Source organism: Salvia hispanica, chromosome 4, assembly GCF_029641045.1.
Source record: "Salvia hispanica isolate PSC_SH4W2 chromosome 4, Shi_PSC_v1, whole genome shotgun sequence".
Lineage (NCBI taxonomy): Eukaryota > Viridiplantae > Streptophyta > Magnoliopsida > Lamiales > Lamiaceae > Salvia > Salvia hispanica.
Genome location: NC_142695.1, coordinates 60,832,233 through 60,856,220, shown reverse-complemented (window position 1 = coordinate 60,856,220; position 23,988 = coordinate 60,832,233). Strand labels below are relative to the sequence as shown.

Sequence of the window (23,988 nt, the reverse complement as noted above, 5' to 3'; positions counted from 1 at the left end):
ATAGATTAAAACATGTGTTGGAATTAGAGATTGGACATAAACCTACCAATTTATATGATTTAATACGCAATAGACATCAACCGACTAATATCCAATCCTAATACAGTTGCACCACGTGCTTTTAGATTTGTACATTTATTTATTTTTTGAGTGAGTGCAATTTCGAAAATTTAAATTTGTACATATTGTTGAAAACGATACTACTATATTTTCAGGAATATTATTTTTACATTGACTTCTATTTCATGCACACAAGTTAATTAAGAGTTATATAGTGACATGTGGGTTTATAACTTAATAAATAATATTTATGTCGTGAATGCAAATTTATTGTATTTCCTACGTCTACGTGTTCAATTATTCATCCTATTTATATAAAAAAACAATATAAATTTGAAGGCAAATTATTTATTTCATGCCATGTGGTACCATATGCATTGTCTCGACTAGTTCTTCAATTTCGAAAATCATAGTAGTAGTATATATTTTTTTGATGGACATTAGCCACTATTTAGGCTTGTCCAGTTTGAAACTAACCAAACTTCAGGTATCAATCAATAATATATTCCATCATTTCGGTATTATCTAAGAGAAAATAAAAAATAAAAAAATACTACTCCTAGTACTACAATAATACTTGGATAAGTTAATACATATGTTGATATATACACTGATTCATGCTGCTTTGTGTAATGATCTATGCTAATTTGTACATTAATTCATTCTCACAATGGTCCATATTTGAATCTATGTACGGTATCATATTGACGTGTACACTGATTCATGCTCACGTGTACATTGATCCGAGTTGATTTGTACATTGACACAAATATTTATATTTTTTTTTACAGTTACATATTTTTGTTAAAGATTTTTCATTTTTTCATATTTTTTGTATAAAATATTCGTCTAAACATATACAATTATGTTTTCGTTAGAACTTTTATAAAATTACCTTTAATTTAATATATGTGGTATATTAAATTATTTATTCGAAAAGATTATGAACAATTTAATATTTTGAAGTATTTTAAATTTGTGAGAACCAAACAACAAATGACACGTGGCGCTTTCTCAATCGCAGGATTTCGAATTTGTGCGACCCATATTTAAACTTATATATAAAATGTTTATATACAATGTACACATCCCTAGAATCTAAATATCTAAGTATTAAAATCACAAATTAAATAATTGAATATGATGGCAGTTGTCTTAGTTATTGCGCCAAAATATTCACCAAACAATTCGCTTTCAATTGTTTATCTACAAAGATAGGACCATAGCCTACTTGTGTACTCTTTTTGCCTCATACACATGGAATTTGATTTTTAATGAAATTAATAACACCTTATAATTTTGAAGTAATTTGTAGAATAATAAAATGAATAGTATTTTTTTAGATATTAGAATTACAAAGTGCATAAAACAATAAGTAAAATTAATGTGGATTTAATGAAAGCTTCATATTACACTGGTATCTTTGAATCAGACCATTTGATAGTACTACTTATAGTGGAAACACACATCAATAGTATGGTTGTCACACCTATGATTTAGCATTGATAAGAAATTGATATTTAGAGAAAACTCCCAATAATTTCAAATTATTGTACTCCTTTGAAAAGGTGGACATAGATACAATCACCATTATTTTACCTAATTTTTATATATTACTCTACTATTACGTTTTGCATAGGTATGTTTTTAAATTATAGAAATGCAATTTTGAAGAAAACAAAAATATAAAGATTTAAGAAAATAGGTAAACGCTGCTATCAATCATATAAAGGGTTCATATCTTATCCATCAACACATAGCCTCTCACTATATATAGAGCATTCTTTTGCTCTTACACTTAAATTCTCTCAAGCACAATCCCTTTACAAGAAAATCTTGTTATATCAAAAAGATGGATCCTTCACCTTCACCTCTATCACCAGTCACATCCAAAGATGAGTTTGAAGAGATAGAAGTGGCAGAGTTCGATGTGAACGTGCTATGGGAGCTGCTTCACGACGAGCCAACAGGGGAGGAAGAGGCAGACCGTGACCATGATGGTGCAGCTCCAAAGCAAACTGCAGAGGTCACAGACTCAAATCCCAACTCGGGCATTGAGAGCTACTGGTGCCTCAACAATAACGACAACAACAACACAGGTTTCGACTGGTTTCGTATAATGGAAGAGACCTCAATACCATGCAATGAAATTGGAGGTTGGTATGGGGAGCCATGCATGGAGATGGATGAGATTCTTGAAATAGGAGACTACACATTTTCACACACTTCACACACTACTATTTTTTCTGATGAAATTGGATATATAGGATTGTGGCAATAGTAAGAAATCCCTAATGACCAAATTGTGGTGAAAAACTAAGTTACCAATAGCAATAATATTTATACTTGTCACACTTGTAACAGAATTCCATACATGAAAAACTTGCTAGTGATGAATGTTTGCTCTATAGTAACCACCCATTTAGACAAACAAACAAATGTAGTAAAGCTTCATAGTCCCTAAAACTCTGATCAATCGCCCAGAAACTTGCGTTTTTTGGAAGTGTTCATGTAAGGCCGGTGGACCCATTCTATCGGAGCTTCTTCTTGATCCATCGTTCCCAGTTTTATCTGAAACACCAACGATCATTCATGAACATTTGATTGATGAAGAATCATTGAAACATGCATTTTAAGGTTAATATGGTGGTACCTTGAAGAGAAACATTTCAAAACGAGGACCAACTTCTTTCAGTTCAACTGATTTTGGACCTCCGCGTTTCTCATAGACATGATGCCTGCATTACAGAGTGTGAGTTACAACCACAACAGAATGAGATAACAGGCACAAGATGCAAAAACAAACATAACTTGAAAATTTCTTCCAATGGTTCCATTAGTAAAATACATTTCTACATTATCTGCATAGTTTAATATAGCATGCTAAGAAATATATTTTCCCACAAGTTCACACCACGAGAAATTAGGGCACAAGTTCAGACAATATAAAGATAACAACCTGAATGAAATCCAATCAGACTGAGGCTCACGAGCAAAAGTCATGACACGTTTCGAGTCTGGTTTGGGTACTGGAAAAAGATGCTTTAAAATGTTCGCAGTCCTCTCACCAAGCTGAAATTTTTAACAAATCCATGATTATCAGCACTGATATACCAGGCAAACTACAACTCTGAAATGTCTGCCTTCCATAGACTAAGATGCAAAAGTGTAATAAATCAAAGAGAATTATCTATCCAAGTAAGATCTCAACACCATCAAGATTCTCTAGTCTTATCCAAAAATTTGAAGGAACAGGTTATGTTTTCTGCAGTAGCCATAAAGGTAAATTCCAAGCTTCGATAAGATATAGCTTGCTCAAAAAGAAGATACAAGCAAAGTTTGTGATGTGTTGTAACAGGAATTCTTCATTGTTTGCAAGATTCATCTTGACCAAGACTAATTCCTTACAGGCTGCACACACACAAGAAGACTGTTTTTTCAATTTTGATTGGTTGTACCGTTGTAAGATTGAAATAGACTCAGACAAGACTAATGAATATAGAAAAGAAAAACAAGAGACACCCAATTAAGCAGCTATTCTTGCGCAAACACTGTTAGAACATATATACCAAAAAGTTTCATCAAATCAAGATTCATGACTCAGTTTTTAAGAAGTATTACTGACCTTAGAGTTAAAGTTATTAATTATCAAATGTGGGTAGGCCTCAGACATAGTTCCGATAGCTTTCTTGTCCTTGATATCATGTCTCGTAACCTACATGAGACTCTTTCGTCAGAAATATGTTGAAACAAAAAAATAAAGTGTGCTTATGACATATGACAAAACTGTGTGCTTACTCACCACATTGTGTAATCGGAAGTATGCAGTGGGGCCAAAAGGTAGATGGCTTATGACTATGCCATCTGGCACACCGCGGGTTTCATGTACCGATATCACATCAGTAAAATCATGTGACCGGCATGTTTCAATGATTTCCGAGATAACCTAAGATATAATGGGCAATCACATCAGCATATGTGCACGAACTATAGACTGGCTTTATCTTTCATCCAACAACATAATGTGACCGAACCACATAGCTTAAACTGTCTGCGGTCCTATAGCCCACAGCTAAGAAACTACTCAGAATAACAATGGCACGACATCATTTAAAACATAAGCAATCGACAACGGACTAACCTGACCACCACGATTCATACGCTGTGCATTTGGAAAAACAAACTTCAATTCCTACAGAAACAGCATAACATTGATAAGCACAGTGCACCAACCCCCACCATACTGCAAACCAAACCCCTAAATTAAACATGGCACAACCTTTACAAACTGCGCAAGGGGAGCACTCGGATCCCGTGAAGTGATAAGCAAAATTTTAGGATCACTGACAGTTGCATTTGCATATTCATCATCAATGCTTGATCGGGGAACTGTATTCAAGAAAAAAAAAAGTAACTTAGTTTCAAATTCAAACCCATAATCTTCATCTCTTACATACCTACACCTATTCACAAGCCAAAACTGAGAAATAAACATAAGGCTTTTCAAAAGCTCCCGATTTTCAAGCTATACAAACAACATAAAACTATTCGCAACGGAATTACAAAAAAATATACCAGCAGTTTGTTCATCCTCGAGGTCGATTTGCTGTCGGAGGGCGGCCTCCTCGTTCCTGAGCTCAGTAGGAATCGGTTTTCCCTCTAATTTACACACAAATGATTTTTTTCGTTAATTATTGGAATTGAGCTGAAAATGAGAAGTTAATGAGTAGTAACCTTCCAAAGCTTCGCGAATTTTGCGCTTCTTCTCATAGAGCAATCGCTCCTTCCCTTCCAAGCTCTTACGGTACAGATACTCTCTCCTTAACCTCACGTTTCTCCTCAACATTTTTCTATCACCAAAATCCACAAATTCTCTTCTGAAACCCTAATTGCTTAGCTAAAATCAAACTCCATCGCCTAAAATCTTAGAATCCTCTAAAACCCTACGCCTAAAATGATATGGGCCTCAATTGAATGATCCATCACGATCTGATATGGATCCGGCCCACACCAGCAGCCCAGCCCATTTTTTGACAATTTTATATTTTTGTTATACTAGCTATTTATATAACAACTAGTACTACAACTCCATAAAATTTTAAATATTTCTAAATTCAAATGACAATTTATTTATGCCCGAATTTACAATACTTAGAGCATCAGCAACGGCGGCCGTCCCGACAAATGTCCGCCATTAGGCAGCAGAGCGACGGAGATGGACGAGCGTTGCGGACACCGGAGTCCGCGGCATTCCGGGGACGTACGTCGCGACGTCTGCGATTGCGGTGTCCCGACGGACGTCCCGATTTTTTGATATATTTTTTAAACTCTATATATACGGCTCGTTGCAAACTCTATATGTACTTTGTTTGAATCGTTTTTAGGTTTGGGTTGTTTTTTTTTTTTGCGAACTATGTATTTTTTTAATTTAAATATATATGCTTTTTTTAAAATAAAATCATTGCATTTTCCCTTATACGTGTCGAAATTTTAATTCCGTAAATTGTTTAATTTGGTGAATTTGTGAATTTTTATTATCGTGGAAGTCCGTCGGGATGTCCTTGGAGATGTCCGTCACTTTGCAGTGGGATGTCCTTATGACGTGGCAGATGGTGTTTTTGGGAAGTCCATAGGGATGTCCGCCAGGACATCCATCCCATTGCTGCCCTTAGTACAATTCACAATTAAAACACAAGTAAATTATTATTCTCGATACTATTGATGCGTGCATCTATTCTTGTTGGTGTTTTCAAATTACTATAGTAGTATATTTTGTACTCCTAGTTTTAAAATTAAGTTACGTTGAAAAATTAAAATCGTGCCATTTTTGTAATACGATGAAAACTATAGTTAATTTACCAACGATTAATCATAATTAGTGGCACTTGCGTGGACGTTACATTTTTCTGTTTACGGAGTATATTTTTTTCTTGGGAGTATTAGTATAAGATCATGTGCTAAAAAATCCCTCATATTATGCGTGTTGATATATGAATGATAGTAGTAGATAAAATATACACATATTAGCCATCAAAATGGAAATTCCAACTTCTTGAAATGTTAGCAACATCAATCTCACACACAAAAAATAACTAACAATTTGGATAAGAATGTGCCAAAGTCACAAATAATTAGGAAGGACATAGTGAAAAAGTATGATTTTTAAACCCGAATGAATTTCAATGCTAGACAACTCTGCTTGGGTCAGTCAAAACTACATGAGACTAAGTCTTATCATCCAAACATTAGACAAAAATTTGAAATAATATAGTATTAATCATTATATATGAATGATATGAAAAGCCTAAAACATCATGACAAATTCTTGCATCATGACACCTATAGGCATATGTATCCCTCCATCTCATCATGTTTACATTGTCCCACCAAAAACAACCTAAAACTATACAAAACAACACACTCTCCTACATCTCAGCACACTTAGTTGGAGCATACCCAAGCCTAGATTGCTTAGTATCATACAAGATATGGAAGTTTTGTTGTTGGTAGTTCCCGATTATCGATAGACCCGACCTGGGGGTCCCGAGGATGGCGAGGCACACGACATCACTAGGGTCGAGCCTAATGAAGTAGTTCTCACTCGGGAAGTTCCACACGGCCCCATCCCCAAACACAATCCCGAAAGAAGGCAAGTAGGGTTCTTTGACACCAGACACATTGTAACACGGATCGAGAATCGGGAAGTCCTCCACAACTGGATACCCTTTCATCCTCTCCATGATCGCGTCCCGGATCATCTTATAGGCCGGCTCAGCAAAGTAGCTGAGAGTAGTCCCCGAGTCTATGATGGTGCCACCATTCCCCTCCGGGGAGAGGCTCCACGTCTCCTCTGGGATCCCCAACACCTCCCCTCCAACCACAATCGACCTAATCCCCACATAGTAGAACGTATCCACCGGATTCTCCATCCCACCGAGCAATGTGGTGAAGTTCAGCTCCGGACGCCTGAGCAGCTTCTCGTCCTCCCCGAAGATGAGCTTGCTACTAACACTAGCATTGCTATTCCGATCAACCAAACAATACGAGAACGAGTGTCCATACAACGACTGAAGCTGAGACGCGAACGACAAAGGCCCCCTCCCCAACCCTAGCAACCCGGCCGCCCCATGGAACAAGCCCCTATTCCAGTGACCGCACCCGAACATCACATTCTCCACCTTCCTAAACTCCAAAGTCCCGTCAAACGACGTCATGTTCACCGTGAACGTCTCCAACGCGAAGTCCCCCGTCGTGTTGGAGCTGTCCCCGTACCAATAGTAGTACGGGCAGCTCCCATTCCCGCCCCTGCACCCCTGAGGGGGTTCAGGGGAGGACACCAAGTGGCAAAGGGGATCATCACAACTTATATTTCGATACGAATTCGACTCCTTCGGATCATAGTAAGGCCCCTTTTGCTCAAAACAATCATAGCAAGGAACACATTGAATCCAATTGAGATCAGAGCCAGTGTCAAGAATCAAATAGAAGTGTTTAGGAGGTGTACCGATGAACACATCCATGAAATACTCGCCGGACCCGAGGCTCACCCCGGACTCCAGCGTCGCCACCAGCTGGCCTCCGGCATCGCCTCCGCCGGAAAAAATCTCCGGCGGAGGAGAGCCGGAACCGTCAATCTTGAGTCTCGTAGCGGTGTTTTGGTTCTTCTTCTCCATTATTCTCGTCTTGAACGTCTGAATTCGGGTGAAATCCTTCGCCGTCGACTCCACGACGCAGTCCGCCGGCTTAGCTCCGGCGCGGCGGTGCTTCATGTGTAGCATAACGGTCGGTTTCACATTGAAATCGCCGGTTTTGACGTCGTTTTCGAGCATTTTTTTGTCTGATTTCGGGTCGGAGAAGGAGCAATCGGCCGCGGCGGCGGTGAAGGTGGGGATTTCCATGGCTGTGAGAGTGGATGAGTTGGAATTTCCATCGCCATTGGCTGCTATTAAGAAGCTATGGAAGAATAACAATAAAAACAAGCACAACACATCTTGAAAACACTTGGAAACCATGGGAGAGAATTCCCACAAAGATTGAATTTTTAAAGAGGAATCAAAAAACCCAGCTCGATGGCCCTTCTTGGTGTGATTTTGAAAGCCAAGATTGAAGCTTTTTTGACTTCCCTGTTGGAGAAAAGGCGTGAGAGGATTGAAAATGGGAAAAATGCAGCGGAGAAGGGGAGATGTAGAAAGGGGGCAAAATGGAGAAGAAGAAATTTGATGGATGTTTCAAAGGGGGAGACTTTGAATATTGAACTTATTGGAGCTGCCCAATGCCACCTTTTACGCGGTTTCACATAAGAATGCTGTAAGAATTTGCAATTTTTAATGGTGGGAGTGGGGATTTTGAGAAGAAGAAACCGTTTTTTCAAGAATGGCTTATGGTTTTTCGATTTTGTAGGATTATTTTATGGGTTTTCTATATATTGGACTTTGCATCGAGTTTAATTGGAAAAAGGAGTGTGTTGAATTGATTATTTATATTCACAATAAGTAGGTGTAGTACTACTTTCATAGTCAAACAAATATGTGAAAAAAATATATCAAGAAAGTGGAAAAATTTGATCTTTTTACTTCTAACTTCTAAGTCGAATGAGGATAATATTGGAAGTTTGACGTCATTTATATTTATATTTTTTGAAATAGGAATGTGATAAAATTAAAACTCTAAATATTGTACAAACTCAAAACTATGATCTGGACCATTGAAAAATGTCAATCGATCACAAAAAAGCATCAACAGAAAAATGTCAACAGCATTTCAAAGGTAGTCAATGATTGATGTTGTGTTGATATTGTGTTGATACTGTGTTGACATTAAAATTTTGAAATTTTACACTGTATTGATATTGTATTGAAAGTGTGTTGAAGCTGTGTTGAGGAATTTTGAATTTGTACAATATATAAATTTGCATTTTATCACTATCTTTTGAAATATGACATTTAGTTCGAATAATTAGTATTTCTACATTCAATATTTATTTAATTTAAAATGAAATTAATATGTGCGCATACGAATATGGACCGGGAGTCTTTTAAAAAATAATGAAAAATTCAAACCGAAACATGGAAATATATACTCGAAAATTATAGTAGGTGATACTAATGATATGTGTTTACATGGAGTTTAATATACGCTTTCAAATAAAAGTGGCATCACTTATTTTATTTTTGAAAAAATGTCCTATTTTGACATTTTCAAGTTAATTTATTGTAATTACAGAATGTACATTTTTTTCCAGAGGTATTGGTGAATAGTCACCGGCCCAACTATTTAATTTTCAATGTTTATTAAGGAAATTATATTCAAAAATAAATACAAGTCACTTTTTCTAGATTTTCACGAATATGGATTAAATATTTTGATGGTTCAACTGACTCATGTTAAATTACAATCAAAGCTAGTTATAATTACGTGCTCGTGTTTATAAAATACAACATTAATGTGCCAACGAAGTATGGATTAATTAAACTATAATAAAAGCTCCACTACCAAATTAGCAAACGAGAAAAGTCACATATATTGTCATAGTAGAAGTATTTTAATTTTGATTATAACGATTAGAGATGCCCAAGGTTTTCGGTTCCGGCGGTTAACCGTGGAACCGTGACTTTTTTCTTGAACTGGAACCGCCATATTTTGAACCGCAGGTTAGTTCCAGTTCCAAATTTTACGAACCGAAACCGTGCCGGAACCGCCAGTTCTGGACGGTTCCCAACCAGAACCGTGAAAAACCGTCAAAAAACCGTGAAACCGAGCCGGAAACCGACGGTTCGGAATCGTAAAAAAACGTAAAAAGTCACTGGAAAACCGGCGATTCGGAATCGCCGGTTTTCGAACCGAAACCGGAACCGTCAAATAGCCTCATGGTTCGGTTCCGGTTTCACTTTTTCCGGTTCCGATTCGAAACTGCCGGTTCACGAACCGTGAGCATGTCTAATAACAATTAACGATTTTAAGTTCAAATTCTACCAACAAATTAGTAAAAATTGGGTCGCTCATAAGTGTGATCGTCCATTATCAATTTTGAGGGCCATTGTGGTTGTATAGGCTCGGAATTTATCTAGTACTTGATGGCCCAATCAATATATGCAATTGCCATAGTAGTATTTTACTTACAGTATTACATTTTAATTATGATTTAAAGTTAATATTGAAGTCCAAATGAATGTAATATAACACTAACAATTTACCCCCATGTGGTATGATTAATTTTGAGTCTAAACCATTGAACATGTCAAATTTTCAAAAAGGAACAAATTGGTCAATTCTTTACTATCTTAATCAGCCATCAACCGTTGACTCTTCAATAAATTAAAATGGTTTAATAGTCCCCACGTTATTTCGCCATATGTTGTGAATTGTGGTTTGTTTTCTTACTTTTTCCTTTATTATATTTCACCATCCGAAAATACATTGTTAAAAAGTTAAATATTTTGTCCCAATAACTAAATTATCTATGATTTTATTTTGGGATGGTCTAATTTGTTGGATTTAGCAATTTCCTAACTGAATATCATGCTTTCAACGTATCAAATTACTCAAAATATATCCATAGTTTCATATTGGTAGTATATTCATATAATTTCCCGACGTGGATATAGGTTGATTTGATATGTGCTAATGAAATGCATAAATAGATATCAAAGTTGATGTACACCATTGATTACCATCATCATCATCATAAATATTAATGTAGTTAATGTGCCATTAATTGATCCCATCAAAATCAAAAAATTTAATTATAGTAATATTTTATTGCGTATTGTGGTTGATTAATTTTTTCCCCCCCGCAAATATCATAAATTGAAATACAATCGGCTTATAAAAACATAGGTTCTGAAAATATAACAATAAAAAGGTAAATAGAAGGATCAAATTTTCCACGTACTATAGGTTTTAAAATTGAAAAGTAAAAAATTAAATAGTAGTAGTATATTTTATTGGAACAATTTGATCGTGGAGGTTTAAGTGTGGTTAAAAAATAATTGGTGTGGGCTTTTAATCTGTTTAATTTGTTAAAATATAGTATTACGGTAGAATTGTAGCAATGAAAAAGAAAGACAACAAACATTTAGAGTGCAAGGTGTGACAAACTAATTTGACTTCATCATAAACTCATTTCTTGTAGGGTAGGACAAAAATCTTTAATCAATTGATTATGATATCAGAATTAGTTATCCAACTACTTTTTCCTTTGGTGGGACATTCAAAATTAAATTTAAATAAATAAAACAAGGTCACGGTATTAGTCATAAAACAACTATAATTTTTAATGCACATAAACGAAGGGGTATACTTGAGTGGAATATTTTTACTATATATTATCACATTTAACAACTTTTCCCTATTAAAAATTGTAAAAAAATATTTTAAACTAAATCCACTCGCAACCTTCTCATACTACTATTAATTAATGATTTACCTCGAATTTATGCATATCGATTTTGAAATAATGTTATGTAGAATAACAATACTATTAGGGTTCGTTTGATAAGAAAGACGAGATATAACAAGATTTGTTAAATAAGATAAGAAATGCGGGCTTCGTGTCAAGATAAGTTCGGATGAAGGTTTTTTCGTTTGTTGTTTGGTAGACAAGAAATTATCTAGATTTTTTATTAATAAATCATAATAAATGAGGTAGAAATGCTATCCGACCAAATTTGTGAGATACATATCTTTGTATTTTAAGGAAAAATTTGCGACCTCGGATGGGCCATAGAAAAAACCACGGACTGACATAATAGATTAACTATGATATCAAACACTTAGAAATAGTCATATCTTTATGTAGGCGTTACTAACTTATCAAACATGCCCTTATCAAACGTGCCCTTATAAACTAAATAAATAACAATATAAAAAATTATTGTAAAAATAACAATAAGGGCCTAACTAGGCCCAGATTATTGGGCTTGATTCCGAAGCCCAGTTTCATCTTTTCTTTTCTGACAAGATTCAAAATAAAATTACGAATAAAAGCTAGAAAAAGAAATAAATAAATTACTAATTTGTAGAAAATGAAGGTCGCCGAGAAAGTGATACTCTTACTCGACGGCGGTAACGTCGGCGTCGCGGCCGCCATTGCCGGCAGTCTCCACCCGAATCCCAGCGAAAAGCTTCAGACTACGTGAGTAGCATTGACATTTCCTTACTCGACATTTTTCCCCTAATATTGAAAATCAATTTTGATAAAATGTTGTGATTTTTCGATTTCGGCAGAAAGGAATCTTTCCGATTTTCGTTAGAATGCTACGGAATCAAAGATCTGATGGCATCCGGCGAGGTAATTCATTTCGTCGGTTCAGGTGGCTGTTATGAGGTAATTGCCATACACATACGTGCTTCCCCCTTTCCTTTAATCGAGCTGGAAAAATTGCCTAGAAATTGATCTGAGATTGAATTTTGCGCTGTATTCATGAAATTGAATATGTTTGAAGATACATACAGCTTAGTTGCTTGGGATCAATAGCTGTTATATTTGAGCTCGGTGTGTTTATAACATTTTCATGTCTATGATTTGATAATTGATGCTCTACTGCTCTTGTAGATCAGTTATGTTGCAACCTGCTGTTTGTTTTGGTAATCTATTGTTACGTAACGCTATAAACACAGAATCACGATTATCGCTTGCATAATGATTCTCGAGTTTTGCCTAACTTACTCTGCTAACACATAGGTGTCTATTTTGATGTTGGAGAATTATGAGCCTCCAGTCTTAGCTTGTGCTCTGAATGAAGTTTTGTTGAAATTAGCCGGAGAAGAACAATCTACCCTGCCAACACTCATAGTCCCTTTCGTTGTGCCAGAAACTAAGCTCAAACTGAAAAATAGATATTCTGGGAAAAGCGAAAAGGTTTCACTGTATGGCATGAAATTAGGCCCCAAAACAGATGTATCTGAGTTATTGAGCTCCAGATTGCAACAGTCGCCACTGTTTTCTCAGATTTTACATGAGGAATTGGCCTTGTTGCTTCATTTGGTAAATGTCATGAAGCTCCCAACCGTTGTGATGATTGGCGTAACATCAAGTAAAAACTCCAACGAGGACCTCGAGGTACTATGATATTTCCATGTCTAGCTGAGTTTTTTGGAAGTTAAGTTTTATAGTAGTAACTTTTGATTTTGCACCTGAATGCTTGGAATTCTTGTGTCATCGAGCATACACGGGAGGACATACTATTTTTGTATAACAGCATAGTCCATTTGCCTGCAGAAAAGGGGTGTGTTTTAGGATACTAAACATATCTAAATAAAACTAGAAAGGGCTCAACATTTTTGGCTCTGTTACATTTCACCACCTTTATCGACCAAACCATGGCCCGTATCTTCTTTTATTGAACTAGCCTCACATACTCATCAGCTGTTATTAGTTTTGATTCTAATGACGGCTTTTGACACTTTTGACAGGTGACCTGCCAGATTGGAGAACACTTGGCCAGTGTTTCGTCTCTTACATTCTCCAAAGAAAAGATGGTCCAAAGTCCAACCAAGGCTTCCAGGGACGGCAAAGAGGCTTGGCGTGCACTATACGGATGATGTTCTCGTTTAGCTCTGCGTTTCTCTTTGGGATGATATCGTAGTGTAGCCTATGGGGGGAGCCTCCATCTTCTAGTTCTATGTTCTTGTTTTTGAGTCTAAAAAACGGTGTGATGTCAAATTGCAGTCTTGTTGTTCACCCACGAACTCTACTATGAAGATAAGTTTTTACACATATCCAAACTCTTATGCTGCAATGCCTCTTGCCTCTTTATTTTTTAGTATGCGTGAGCGCCCAGCCACCGAACCACGTTTGTACAGAAAATTGTGCAGTTTGGCCCGACCTGAACGTTTTGTTTTGCGACATTTTTTGGTCGGGACAGCGAAAGATTTAACATGAAAGATGTTAACATAACATACCACGGGATATCTCGATTGTACTACCAGATGATATAGCAATAATCGTTGTATCATTTCTCATTGACACATAAAAAATGTAACATGAAATGAGACACTTTTTGGTTGAAGTAAATGACATAGCTAGATCGTGGTATGGTTTAAATAATCCCGCCTGACGTTTACAATGGATCAATTTTCAAAGCATTAATAACTAATTGCATCCTTAATCGCGGGCAATTAAGAGCATTCACAATGGCTTTAGACCAGTCATAGACTAGCCACCTCTCTCATTGACACGTCATCAGCACTAAAAATCCACCTGCCACATCATCATTCTAATCAAATAGGCTAGCCGCAATAAAAATAATTCAAAAACAACTACATTTACGGAATTAAATTTACGATACATATACAGGAAAATTCATTCATTTCATTTAAATAAAAAAAGGTACATAATAAAAAAATTGCTCTTGTACAGAAATTCAGAGAGAGAGAGAAAACTCGTTAATACAAGTGGTGCAAATGAATATGAAACTAAAATCGCGTATATATAGTGTTTTAAAAAAATAAAAAATAAAAAATTGCGCTGGCCGATCACGATCGTCGCGCATCGCAAATCGACGTGCGCTCGCCTATTTTCTCGCCGAAAAGGCGCTGGCCGATTCCAATGGTTCGGCTAGCCGACCGGCTAGTGACGCGAATCGGCTAGCCGGTGCGCTAGCCGCCATTATGGATGCTCTAATAATAATTTTAAATACCCCGGGCGTTTCTCATATTCTTACAAACTCCAGGGGTCACAAGTGCAATTTTCAAAAGTAACTATCCCTTCAGCATTCAAATGGAGAAGTAATACACTTTTCCCTCCGAAATTGATTGGAAAATGCAAAAGCCCTAGTTGTAATTGGTGTCAAATTCCACAAAATATCCCAAAAATTCGGAGGTTTAATCATGGATTCTAAGGAGGAAGCCAACACCGACGGAGACCGCCGCGATATGGCCGCTGAAAATTCCGACACCGTGGCTCTGAACAAAAAGCGGGCTCGCAGGGTGAGCTTTGCTGAGTTGACATCTGTTCGCATCTACGACCGCGATGAGGAATCAAATGAGATATCTCAGTCGGAGAATGCGAAAATGGCGGACGATTCGCCAGCTGAATTTAGGTTTGGCGGGCTGTTGCAGCGGAGTAAGGAGTTTGGAGGTGAGGATGATGGAGGTGATAACCTCGAGGACGAGATAAGAGAAATGCAGAGGCATTTTCTGCGCCCGATTGGATCGCCTTCCTCCGGAGGGAGCACAATGGGTTCTGCCTCGTCAAACGATGGCAAGTTTCGTTTTATGACTGTTTTCTGTGTTCTTCTGTCTTGGTTTATTGTTGGAGATTTACGACTCAGTTAGTAGTCAGCTCGGCATTTCGATATAGTGTCAAATTTAAATACGAAAGAAATCGGGAGCTGTCTTACTGTTTAAATTTGGTAGTTCATCAGTTTGCAGCTAATTGAGTGATCTATAGTCTCCCTTCATGAAATTTTTAGAAGCATGTTAGTGTTTCACTTGCACAAATTTAATATTCACATTCCATCAAAATATTATTATGTCCACTTTGAGTTTCTTCATAGATTGAGTGACGGAGGCAGGATCTAAGAGTGATGCCCCTAGTAGTGATAACTGAAATTTTCAGTTATACTGAAAATTGGTGATTCAGTCCTGGATTCTGTCACCCTCGTTAAAATTGGAAGCAAAAAGATTCACTTACATTCATGATCTTCATATTCCCAGTCAATACCACTTAATTTGTAAAGTACTGCTTCATCTAGAGGTGATGCACAATTTGTTCTCATATATACACGCGATTTTGAAACTGCATGCAGTTGGTGGCTTCTGGTACTCAGTTTAATTGTTTCAGCCTGAAACCTGGACAACTCAGTATATATTATACTGAACAGGGAGTGAAACATTTCACATCTATCTTTGATACACTATCATTAACTCGGTATTGGTTAGAAAGAAAAGTTTCGCATTAACTCTAAAGAAACCTTAATATTGTTATGATTTTAGTATAATTTTGTCTACTACATATATTTGACTCCTGCTCAAGTATGCTGATGCATTCGTTTCTAGGCCTAAAATGCTTAATTGCTGTAAATATTTTGAGCAGTTGTTATTGTGCGGTTATATCAGACACTTTCCTGTCTTTGTTTTCATTACTAGAGTCTTGATGCTTCTATTTCCTTTATTCTTGCTAATTTCGTTCTCCATAAATATCAAATTACTAATGCATAATTCTCTGCCCTTTTTAAAGCAGAAGATAATTTTTTTGGCCCTGTATCAACCGATTTCATAAGGCCTGGCCGCTTGTCAGATTCTGTTGCTTCTGATGATCATCATGACTTGACAATGGACTCAACATCTTTTTCCATGCATTTCCACAGTATTGCTGGATCAGAGTCTGGAATAGACTTAAAGACACCAACAAGGGGTCAACTCTTCTTTGAAGAGAAGACACCTACTAATTCAAATAAAGAGCTCTCCTTGGTTTTCACTTTAGGTAAACCTCATGTTCCGAGATCTTTTGTGTCTGCTACAGAAGCAAGTGAGAATCAAAGCTCCAATGATATGAGTCTCGTTTTGGGGAACACTAATAAGTATGACTATGAGAAACTATCCCCAGAATTGGATGCAATCCTAGCAGAGAACCGGAAGAACTTGCTTCATGTTATTGCACCTGATGATATTACTTCACCAAAAAAGAACAGTGGACAAGTTTCATATTCTGTTAGTCATGGAAATTATGACTCTGTAAGGAAAGGAAGTGAGAGGATTAACTCCGACAGGGTGACAAATGGAGACAAATCTGATGCTCGCATTCAATTTGGTGATGCAAATGGTTCTCGTGGAAGCTTTCGTGGTGGTTGTTCTCCTAAAAGGTCAACCAGCATGTTGAGTGTCACAGCTTCTCACACAGAAAGTCGTAAACCAATTAGTTCACCATATCAATTGAGTAAAGTAAGAATTCATACTAAAATTTGGTATCCATATGCATACTCCCTAGCTATGCGACAAGCATTTTTGTCATCTTTTCAAGATACACTTTGATTTTTCTCTAGCTACAGTCCATTCTTCTCATGAATGCCCTTGCTCATGCCTTTTCTATTCTATAAGTTTGAAGAGTATTTCAGGAGTGTTTTTGTTTGTCATAATGATCTCCACACAGTTGATGGATGGCAATAGTTGAGTCCTTATTTAGAAGTTTCACCATTGTATCTCACCGAGAACATAATTGTCGTGATCAAATTCATGTCAATTGGAGCTTCATTTTAGTTATAAAGCTTAAAAGCATCTCATTGTAGGAAAAGAATTGTGAGCACAAACTAATCTAAAGCTGTTTTCATTGAATGAAACAGCCAATATATAGGTTATACTAGTAGTAGGCACTCCGTAATCTATCTGCTTGTTTTGAACCATCTGAATTCAAATATTATGTACACAAAGTTTACTTTGATTATTAGTACTTTATTAGCGACAATTTAACTAAGAAGGGCAGTGGGTTACACTTTGTTGTGCTTTGTCCCCTGTCCACTCCCCCATTCTAATTATGGAAGTCTAAACTCTTAAGTATGCTTAGTTAATTAGAAATTCCGTATGATAAATAACAAAAGTAAGTTGGTCTGGTTGGTACAGGATGATTTTGATTCCTCACTGCTGGTATCTACATCTTCTCCAGTTAAACTGAAACAAACGCTTCTGACTACTGCATCTCCATCTCAACCTTGGGGAGTGACATCCCAACCACCAAGTTCCATGCTGAGGAATGGAAGAATTGAACATCATGAGACTGAGACATCCATTCAGAAAAGCATTTCCAAACTGGAATTACTTGAAAAGGCTGCAGCATCCTCTTCTGTCTTCAGTGCTAAAGTCGACAAGTCCACAATCAAGTCGTTAGATTTTTCGAAATCCCCTAATGCAGTAGAAAAGAATTATGACATCTCTAGAATCAGTTTCATTGAAGATTCAGACAGTGAAGAAAAACTTGCCAGTGTAAATCAGAGTACAGAAAGGAATTTCGATTTCTACATGGATCATGCCAGGGGTGAAAATCTTTTAGAGGAATCATTGAACCAAACAATGGATGGAAAATCACCTAATGCATTGAATGCTAAAAGTTATTCTGCAGGCAAATCAGATCTAGGCCCCACTGCTGCTTCACCTTCTAAGAAGACACTGTCTGGATATAACTCCATACGTAGTATGTTTACAACCAATTCTAAGTATGAAAATTCACTTAAGTCTGAAACGAAGTCTTCGTTGGCTGAAAGTGCTTTTATTGAAGGTGAAAAAGCAAACACCCCTATATTTGTTCATTCTTCAGACAGAGTGTTGGATGAGAACTTGCCAGCTTCACCGGATCTTGTATCTAGTCTATCCGTAGATGTGCGGAGTCGTTTCAAACAAATGGAAAACTCTGACAATGGCCGAGATTTCACTCCAGGGAGAGATCCTGCACATGTTAACTCAAGTGCAACTGACAGCATCCATACTGTGTCTGGAGGAAAGAATGGAAAGTTAAGATCACCATATGTTGAAGTCAACCGCCTAAACATGATTGAACTAAGAGCAACCGATAACGGAGGTACTGATATGCATAACGGGAAGGAAATAATGCAAACCACTGGTCTCTTCAGTTCTCCAACTAAAGAGAGCCAGTTCCAAGGTGTGCATCTGGAAGTTGGTGACCTAACAAACAGGGACACCTCCAGCTTTGAGGATAACATATCTGAAGCAGGGTCCAGAATGGTTTCACATGAGTCTGTTTCTCCTTTTGCCCGCAGGAATTTAGACCAACCACAATTGCAGGTCATTTTTTTCTTTTCCCCTAGTTGTTTCATGTACTTGCACAAGTTTATGTTGTCAATTTGTTGTGTTGTTTCAGTCTTAGCGATTTAAATCCCCAGATACCGACATTATAAGGTCTGCTAGATTTCTTGTCTCCCTCCCATTCCCCTCTCTCCAGAAACATAAACCTTCAGTTTTTTGATAGAATTTTGTACTATGTACTATGCATTTACCTATCTGGTCACATAAAGGCTACAGTGGTTTATGTTTGGTGACTTAGTCTTCAATTTGCACATGGCAAAACTGATGCAGTTTGCAAACAGTTCTCTGCAGGTAGCCCTTCAAGGAAAGAGCCTGATGATAAACAAATCCCCAAAATAGCCTCTCCAAGAATCATTCAGTTAAGTGGTGGCGTGAAAAGCTATTCAGCAAACAAGAGAAACATAGGACTATTGCTGAGAGATCCGCAACATAGGACAGAAATCACGAAGCTTGAAAGGAGTCCTAAACTTCTTAAAAGTGGCAATCATGATACAGAGAATATTGTATATTCTATTGACAATAGAACCAAACAAAATGGCCAAGACAAACGGAAGCTAGCTGATGTATGTTCTTTTTAGGTTCAACCCATTTTCTGTTATATCTGTCTAGAGAGCTCGCTGATGCAGCAGCCCATCATTTTTGTCTCACATGGTTATGAATCTGTCAATCTGAATTGCAGGCATATTCTAAATTCACTGAAGATATGAGAATCCTGATTTCTGGATCAGCTGATAAGCTTAGTTTTAAAATGGTATGCCTCATAACATTCTCCCTTCTTATGGATTATATTTGTAAAGCTGAAGTAACTCTTCTAGTGTCCTACACTACATATAAAGACAATCATGTTGTTTTTTTTCTTCTTATATATAAGCTGAACTTCCAATATTTCTTTACTAGTACTTTATTCGTTTGCTTTCACCAGCATATTATTTGGGCCAGGCTATTTGATAATGTAATGTTATCCATATTTCAGATTGATGTGCTGGAAGATATGTTGGTTCACCAGCAGAGGTTGAAAGTATATGAGATGCTTCAGCATGGAGTTGCGCCTCAGGTCTGTTAGTTAACTGTTTGAGTTTTTTCCAATAATCTCCTCGAACAAATTTTATAGGTAAGAGATTATAATGATCTTTAGCTGTAGTTACAAAAAATGATCTTTCCAAATCTAAGATTTCTGTGTGCAGTCTGCAGACTTGACAATAACTGTACTGTTGCCCTCGGATTTATAAAGTTTTACTGTTTTTATCCAAGAAGGGAAACGAATAAATGATGTAATTTCAAGCTCCAGCTGCAGTGACATCTTTTTTTGACATTGTTAACTGCTTTGGGTGATAAGTTGCTGACTGCATCTGAGTTGATCTATTTTTCCTTTTTTCCAGAGGGAAATTGTTCTTCATGATCTCCAGCTTGAGAAGTAAGTATTTTCCATCCATGAGCAACTGACATGTGATGGGTGTTTGCATCTGCATGGCGATTCTTTTATTTATAACTCATGACTTGATGCAGGCTAAAATGCATATTTACTCAAGTGATTGTTTATGCAGAATAACTGAAACAAAGTCATTATTGCATAAAGTTGTCTTTGAAAAGGCAAAATTGCAGCTGAAGCATGTGAAGAGAGAAAGACTGTTGGTACTGTTCTTGTTTTTGAACATGTAGCGCCTTTATTTTATTTGTAACAAGACACTCCATTCTGTTTGCAGAAAAGGCTAAATTTGTTGAGCTCCAGGATGGAGGATTCAAAGACACTAAAAGCAAATATGGCATTACTTCCCATGGGCATATGCACTTCTACTGTTGGTGCTGTTGGTAACCGGTTGTTGTCTGTCAACCTAACAAAGGAACATGAGGTATTAAGTCAGATTTAATATGCAACTGCAATACATGCAACAAGTATCATGTTTCCGGTGCTACCAGCCTTGTAGTATCAATAGGCTTGAGCTTGCCTTGCTTGTTTTACTCGTTCAGATTGATTCGAGCTTTTTGTATTAAGCTCCGCTCAGCTCCCCTAGATTTATCAAATCATGTTTGAAAAGTGAGATGTATTCTCTTTCTGCCAGGTTTGCCATGATAAACTGACTACAATGAGGCAGACCTTAGAAGCTTTGGATAGAGAGATTTTGACCATGAAGAGAACGTTACATTCATGCTGCAAATTAAAAGCTGAACCTGGAGTTGGTGAGACAATTACTTTGGTCACTGAACACTTGGCAAAGAAAACTTCTCGCAGGTTTATTCGTCTGGATACGCAGGTGTATACCCTTGCCACAGAACTTTTAAAACTTAATTGTTACATTGCTTTTCTTACTTAGTTGCTACTTAGTTTGTTCATTGAAATGGAGGTGATAGTGTGTTATGGCTGGGGAGACTCAGTGGTAAGAGCACATACAAAATTGGGACAAAAACATAGACTGGCAATGGCACACCGAACATTTTATGATAAATGTATAGAAAAAGAGATAGATGGCACATTCAATATTACTTGCCTGCGACTGTGAGGGGGTCATTGGACATTTTCAGAAGATTGGTTTTGGGTTTGTTGATTTGATATCTAAAGTTGGTGCTTATTTTAGAATGTGTGGATAGAAATTTGATTGTAGATGTCAAACTAAGTTTGGGCAACTTGTCGGGAGACATAATTGTGATTAATTTTATAATTGAAAAGTGTGACTTTCTATACATATCAAACTGGAAAGTAAAATGTATTCTATCTCCAGATGTGGGTTGTCCAAGGCCTGTCCAGTTCAAATGGTCAGCACAAGGTTATCCTGAATCATCTCGATTTAATCATTCAGAGGTATATATTTCATATGCTGTGATAGTAGAAGTATCTTTACTGCCTCCTCTCACCGTTTCACTTTAATTTTATCAACGATATTGCAGCATACAAATCATTGCTGGTCCTACATCTAGTGTCAGAAGCTCATTTAAGCTGAACGAGACAAACATCACAAAGGTGATACTGCAATATACATGAGAAGTTTTATTTTCGCGTGTTGCTATTAACTCAATATCTCGATGCCTAAACTGTTACTGCTTCACAGAATTTTCCAAATATGGATGCTTGCATAGCATTTCAGTTTGTGTTTAACACTGACACTGCTCACAAATATGTCAGTGCTAAAAATTTGGTACAAGAAACTCAAGTAAGTAGCAGGTGCCTATCATCTTTAAGATAATTGATAAGATAATTCGTCTCATTACTCTTTATCTGTCTATGGCTCACAGGTAACAAGTTCACTTTTAGGTACCTTACTTGATGTTGTTGAGGAGGTACAAACAGCACATATAGAGTTTCAGAACCTAACACAGACATGCTTTTCTTCACCATCTAGTAAGTGTTTTTCTGATTGATTTCTCCAATTTCTTTTCTGTTTGTTGCATAGCTGGATACTGATCGTTCCTACCCTTAATGTTGAAATGTCTTATGCAACCATTTGCAGTGGATCATTTAGATCTGATGCTTTGTTTCTTTAATTTCAACTCTGGGGGGAAGGTGTCCTTCACATTTGATCTTTCTTGCTTGAAGCGGTGAGTTATCTTTCCATTTCTTAATGAACTCTTCTGCATCTAGTATACTTACTGTGCTCAATGTATCTACTAGATTATTAGCTTATCTGCACAAAATGCAAAAAAAAAAGTTTGTGTGAAGCTAGCAGTAGACCGGTGTCCCCATAGTCTCATTTAGGATAGATAATAGCTTTGCAGTTGGACGACTCTCATATTCTACTTTAATTGTTTCAGTTGTTTGCTAGAGTACTGTAGAAAGGGCAAACACCACATCCATACTTGACAGTTAGGATCATTTAGTTCCCGTACTAAGTTGCTATTCTGTAAAATCCGGGACAATTTCTTAAAACGTTCCTGAGTGTTATGCTAGAAGTACTGAGTTGCTTTATGTAAAAGCTGGAACAAATATTAGAAAACATTCCAGAATGCTATGCTAGAAATCGTAGATGCCCTGCTGGTCCGACCTATGCCAATACTGTGCAGTACAATAAATTTGATGAGTTGGCTTTGCTGCAGAGGAATCTATCCTTCGGAGATCCTTCCACTTGAACTCTCATCACCCATTTCCAGCTGCACAAATCCGTCATCTGAGATTATTCTTGACAAAATCAGAGACGCTGTTAAGGATGTTAGAACTGGGTACACGAGGATTCTACGTCTCTGCAGGTGCTTGTCACGGATTGTTCAAACCACAACTGCATAGAAAGTTTGTAGGACACCTATTTTCTGCTGAATCTGGCAAGGGAAAACCTGGTCATGATCAGGATGTATCAGCAAACAACGAAGTATTCGCCTCGTTGCAGGTTTATTCACGCACCTCCGTTGTTTAATTACATTAGCAAATACACTTGTTTGCTGGACTTTGTTTTCCTTGCTGTCCTTTCTATCCATAGAAACTCTTACCAATATACACGTACTTCTTTGAAGGTTAGTTACTTAGTTCTATCAAAAATTTCATTATGAAAATTTCTTGCTGATAATATTTATCTACCTATCATTGGTAACGACCAATAGTCTCCTTTCGATTCATCTACAAAAATTAATTCTTATTTATTTTTAGTAAATTTCTCACTAATAAATTGAATTCCATTCTCTATTAACATTATTTCTTCTATTTTTTTTCATATTTTATCAATTTTACATAAAAATCTGGACAATAAAAATGTTTATAGCCAAACATATATTGGGCCCTAATCATTTATTCAAGGCCCAATAAGTTTTGGTCCGGCCCAGATTTTCCATTTTTAATCTCCGTTTTCCATGATTATAATCCTAATTAATTTAAATCCTATAATTAATGATTATAAAAAACCATATATACTACTGTAATTTGGTAGCGTCATCTTAATTATAGTTTAAAGACATTTTCTCCGAAGTTAAGGCTGACGTGTACGGTAATGCCAAAACTTTGTCGCTTTTCTTTGCCGCCACGTGTTAATCCAACACATTTTTTATACTACTACTACTAAAAAAGCAAATTTCCTTTTGCCTCTTGTAGTATACTCCCTCCGTCCCGCATAATTTGGGTCACTTTGACCGGACACAGATTTTAAGATTTGTAATGAAAAATGGGTTGAAAAAGTTAGTGGAAAGTGAGTCATACCTTTATATATTAGTTTTATGATAAAATGTGAGTAGGAATGAGTTAGTGGAATATGGGAT

General features: G+C 36.8%; 4 protein-coding genes across 4 annotated transcripts; 2 read left to right on the top strand and 2 right to left on the bottom strand.

Annotated features, from left to right (window-relative positions):
- Positions 1 to 2,381: 2,381 nt before the first annotated feature.
- On the bottom strand, positions 2,382 to 4,973 carry IMP4 (Ribosomal RNA processing Brix domain protein). The gene is made up of 9 exons (XM_048089990.2): positions 4,795 to 4,973; positions 4,636 to 4,719; positions 4,340 to 4,449; positions 4,202 to 4,252; positions 3,863 to 4,006; positions 3,686 to 3,775; positions 3,020 to 3,132; positions 2,714 to 2,798; positions 2,382 to 2,631 (listed from the first exon to the last, which is right to left on the bottom strand). The coding sequence occupies exons 1-9, from the start codon at positions 4,904 to 4,906 to the stop codon at positions 2,533 to 2,535; spliced, it is 888 nt and encodes a 295-aa protein (XP_047945947.1). The 5' UTR covers positions 4,907 to 4,973; the 3' UTR covers positions 2,382 to 2,532.
- A 1,343-nt stretch (positions 4,974 to 6,316) lies between these two features.
- On the bottom strand, positions 6,317 to 8,444 carry LOC125192874 (aspartyl protease family protein 2-like). Its single transcript, XM_048090545.2, has one exon. It carries the CDS (start codon positions 8,070 to 8,072, stop codon positions 6,486 to 6,488), a length of 1,587 nt encoding a protein of 528 aa, XP_047946502.2. The 5' UTR covers positions 8,073 to 8,444; the 3' UTR covers positions 6,317 to 6,485.
- A 3,618-nt stretch (positions 8,445 to 12,062) lies between these two features.
- LOC125193202 (period circadian protein) lies at positions 12,063 to 13,777 on the top strand. The gene is made up of 4 exons (XM_048090957.2): positions 12,063 to 12,193; positions 12,286 to 12,385; positions 12,743 to 13,120; positions 13,474 to 13,777. Exons 1-4 carry the CDS (start codon positions 12,084 to 12,086, stop codon positions 13,600 to 13,602), a joined length of 717 nt encoding a protein of 238 aa, XP_047946914.1. The 5' UTR covers positions 12,063 to 12,083; the 3' UTR covers positions 13,603 to 13,777.
- Positions 13,778 to 14,812: 1,035 nt separating this feature from the next.
- Positions 14,813 to 23,330, top strand: LOC125192901 (uncharacterized). The gene is made up of 16 exons (XM_048090579.2): positions 14,813 to 15,262; positions 16,244 to 16,944; positions 17,620 to 18,795; positions 19,098 to 19,379; positions 19,496 to 19,567; positions 19,790 to 19,870; positions 20,196 to 20,230; positions 20,361 to 20,448; positions 20,520 to 20,666; positions 20,877 to 21,068; positions 21,534 to 21,613; positions 21,700 to 21,772; positions 21,861 to 21,962; positions 22,045 to 22,150; positions 22,260 to 22,347; positions 22,843 to 23,330. The coding sequence occupies exons 1-16, from the start codon at positions 14,890 to 14,892 to the stop codon at positions 23,027 to 23,029; spliced, it is 3,783 nt and encodes a 1,260-aa protein (XP_047946536.1). The 5' UTR covers positions 14,813 to 14,889; the 3' UTR covers positions 23,030 to 23,330.
- Positions 23,331 to 23,988: the final 658 nt, after the last annotated feature.

Excerpts from the sequence above, each read along its gene's own strand:
- IMP4 (XM_048089990.2), bottom strand. The coding sequence starts at position 4,906 with ATGTTGAGGAGAAACGTGAGGTTAAGGAGAGAGTATCTGTACCGTAAG. Across the intron at positions 4,007-4,201 it reads GTATGAATCGTGGTGGTCAG|GTTATCTCGGAAATCATTGA; the intron begins GTTAGTCCGTTG and ends ATTATATCTTAG. Across the intron at positions 3,133-3,685 it reads TTAATAACTTTAACTCTAAG|CTTGGTGAGAGGACTGCGAA; the intron begins GTCAGTAATACT and ends TAAAAATTTCAG.
- LOC125192874 (XM_048090545.2), bottom strand. The coding sequence starts at position 8,072 with ATGGTTTCCAAGTGTTTTCAAGATGTGTTGTGCTTGTTTTTATTGTTA.
- LOC125193202 (XM_048090957.2), top strand. The coding sequence starts at position 12,084 with ATGAAGGTCGCCGAGAAAGTGATACTCTTACTCGACGGCGGTAACGTC. Across the intron at positions 12,194-12,285 it reads AGCGAAAAGCTTCAGACTAC|AAAGGAATCTTTCCGATTTT; the intron begins GTGAGTAGCATT and ends CGATTTCGGCAG. Across the intron at positions 12,386-12,742 it reads GTTCAGGTGGCTGTTATGAG|GTGTCTATTTTGATGTTGGA; the intron begins GTAATTGCCATA and ends GCTAACACATAG.
- LOC125192901 (XM_048090579.2), top strand. The coding sequence starts at position 14,890 with ATGGATTCTAAGGAGGAAGCCAACACCGACGGAGACCGCCGCGATATG. Across the intron at positions 18,796-19,097 it reads TAGACCAACCACAATTGCAG|TTCTCTGCAGGTAGCCCTTC; the intron begins GTCATTTTTTTC and ends GTTTGCAAACAG. Across the intron at positions 21,773-21,860 it reads ACGAGACAAACATCACAAAG|AATTTTCCAAATATGGATGC; the intron begins GTGATACTGCAA and ends ACTGCTTCACAG.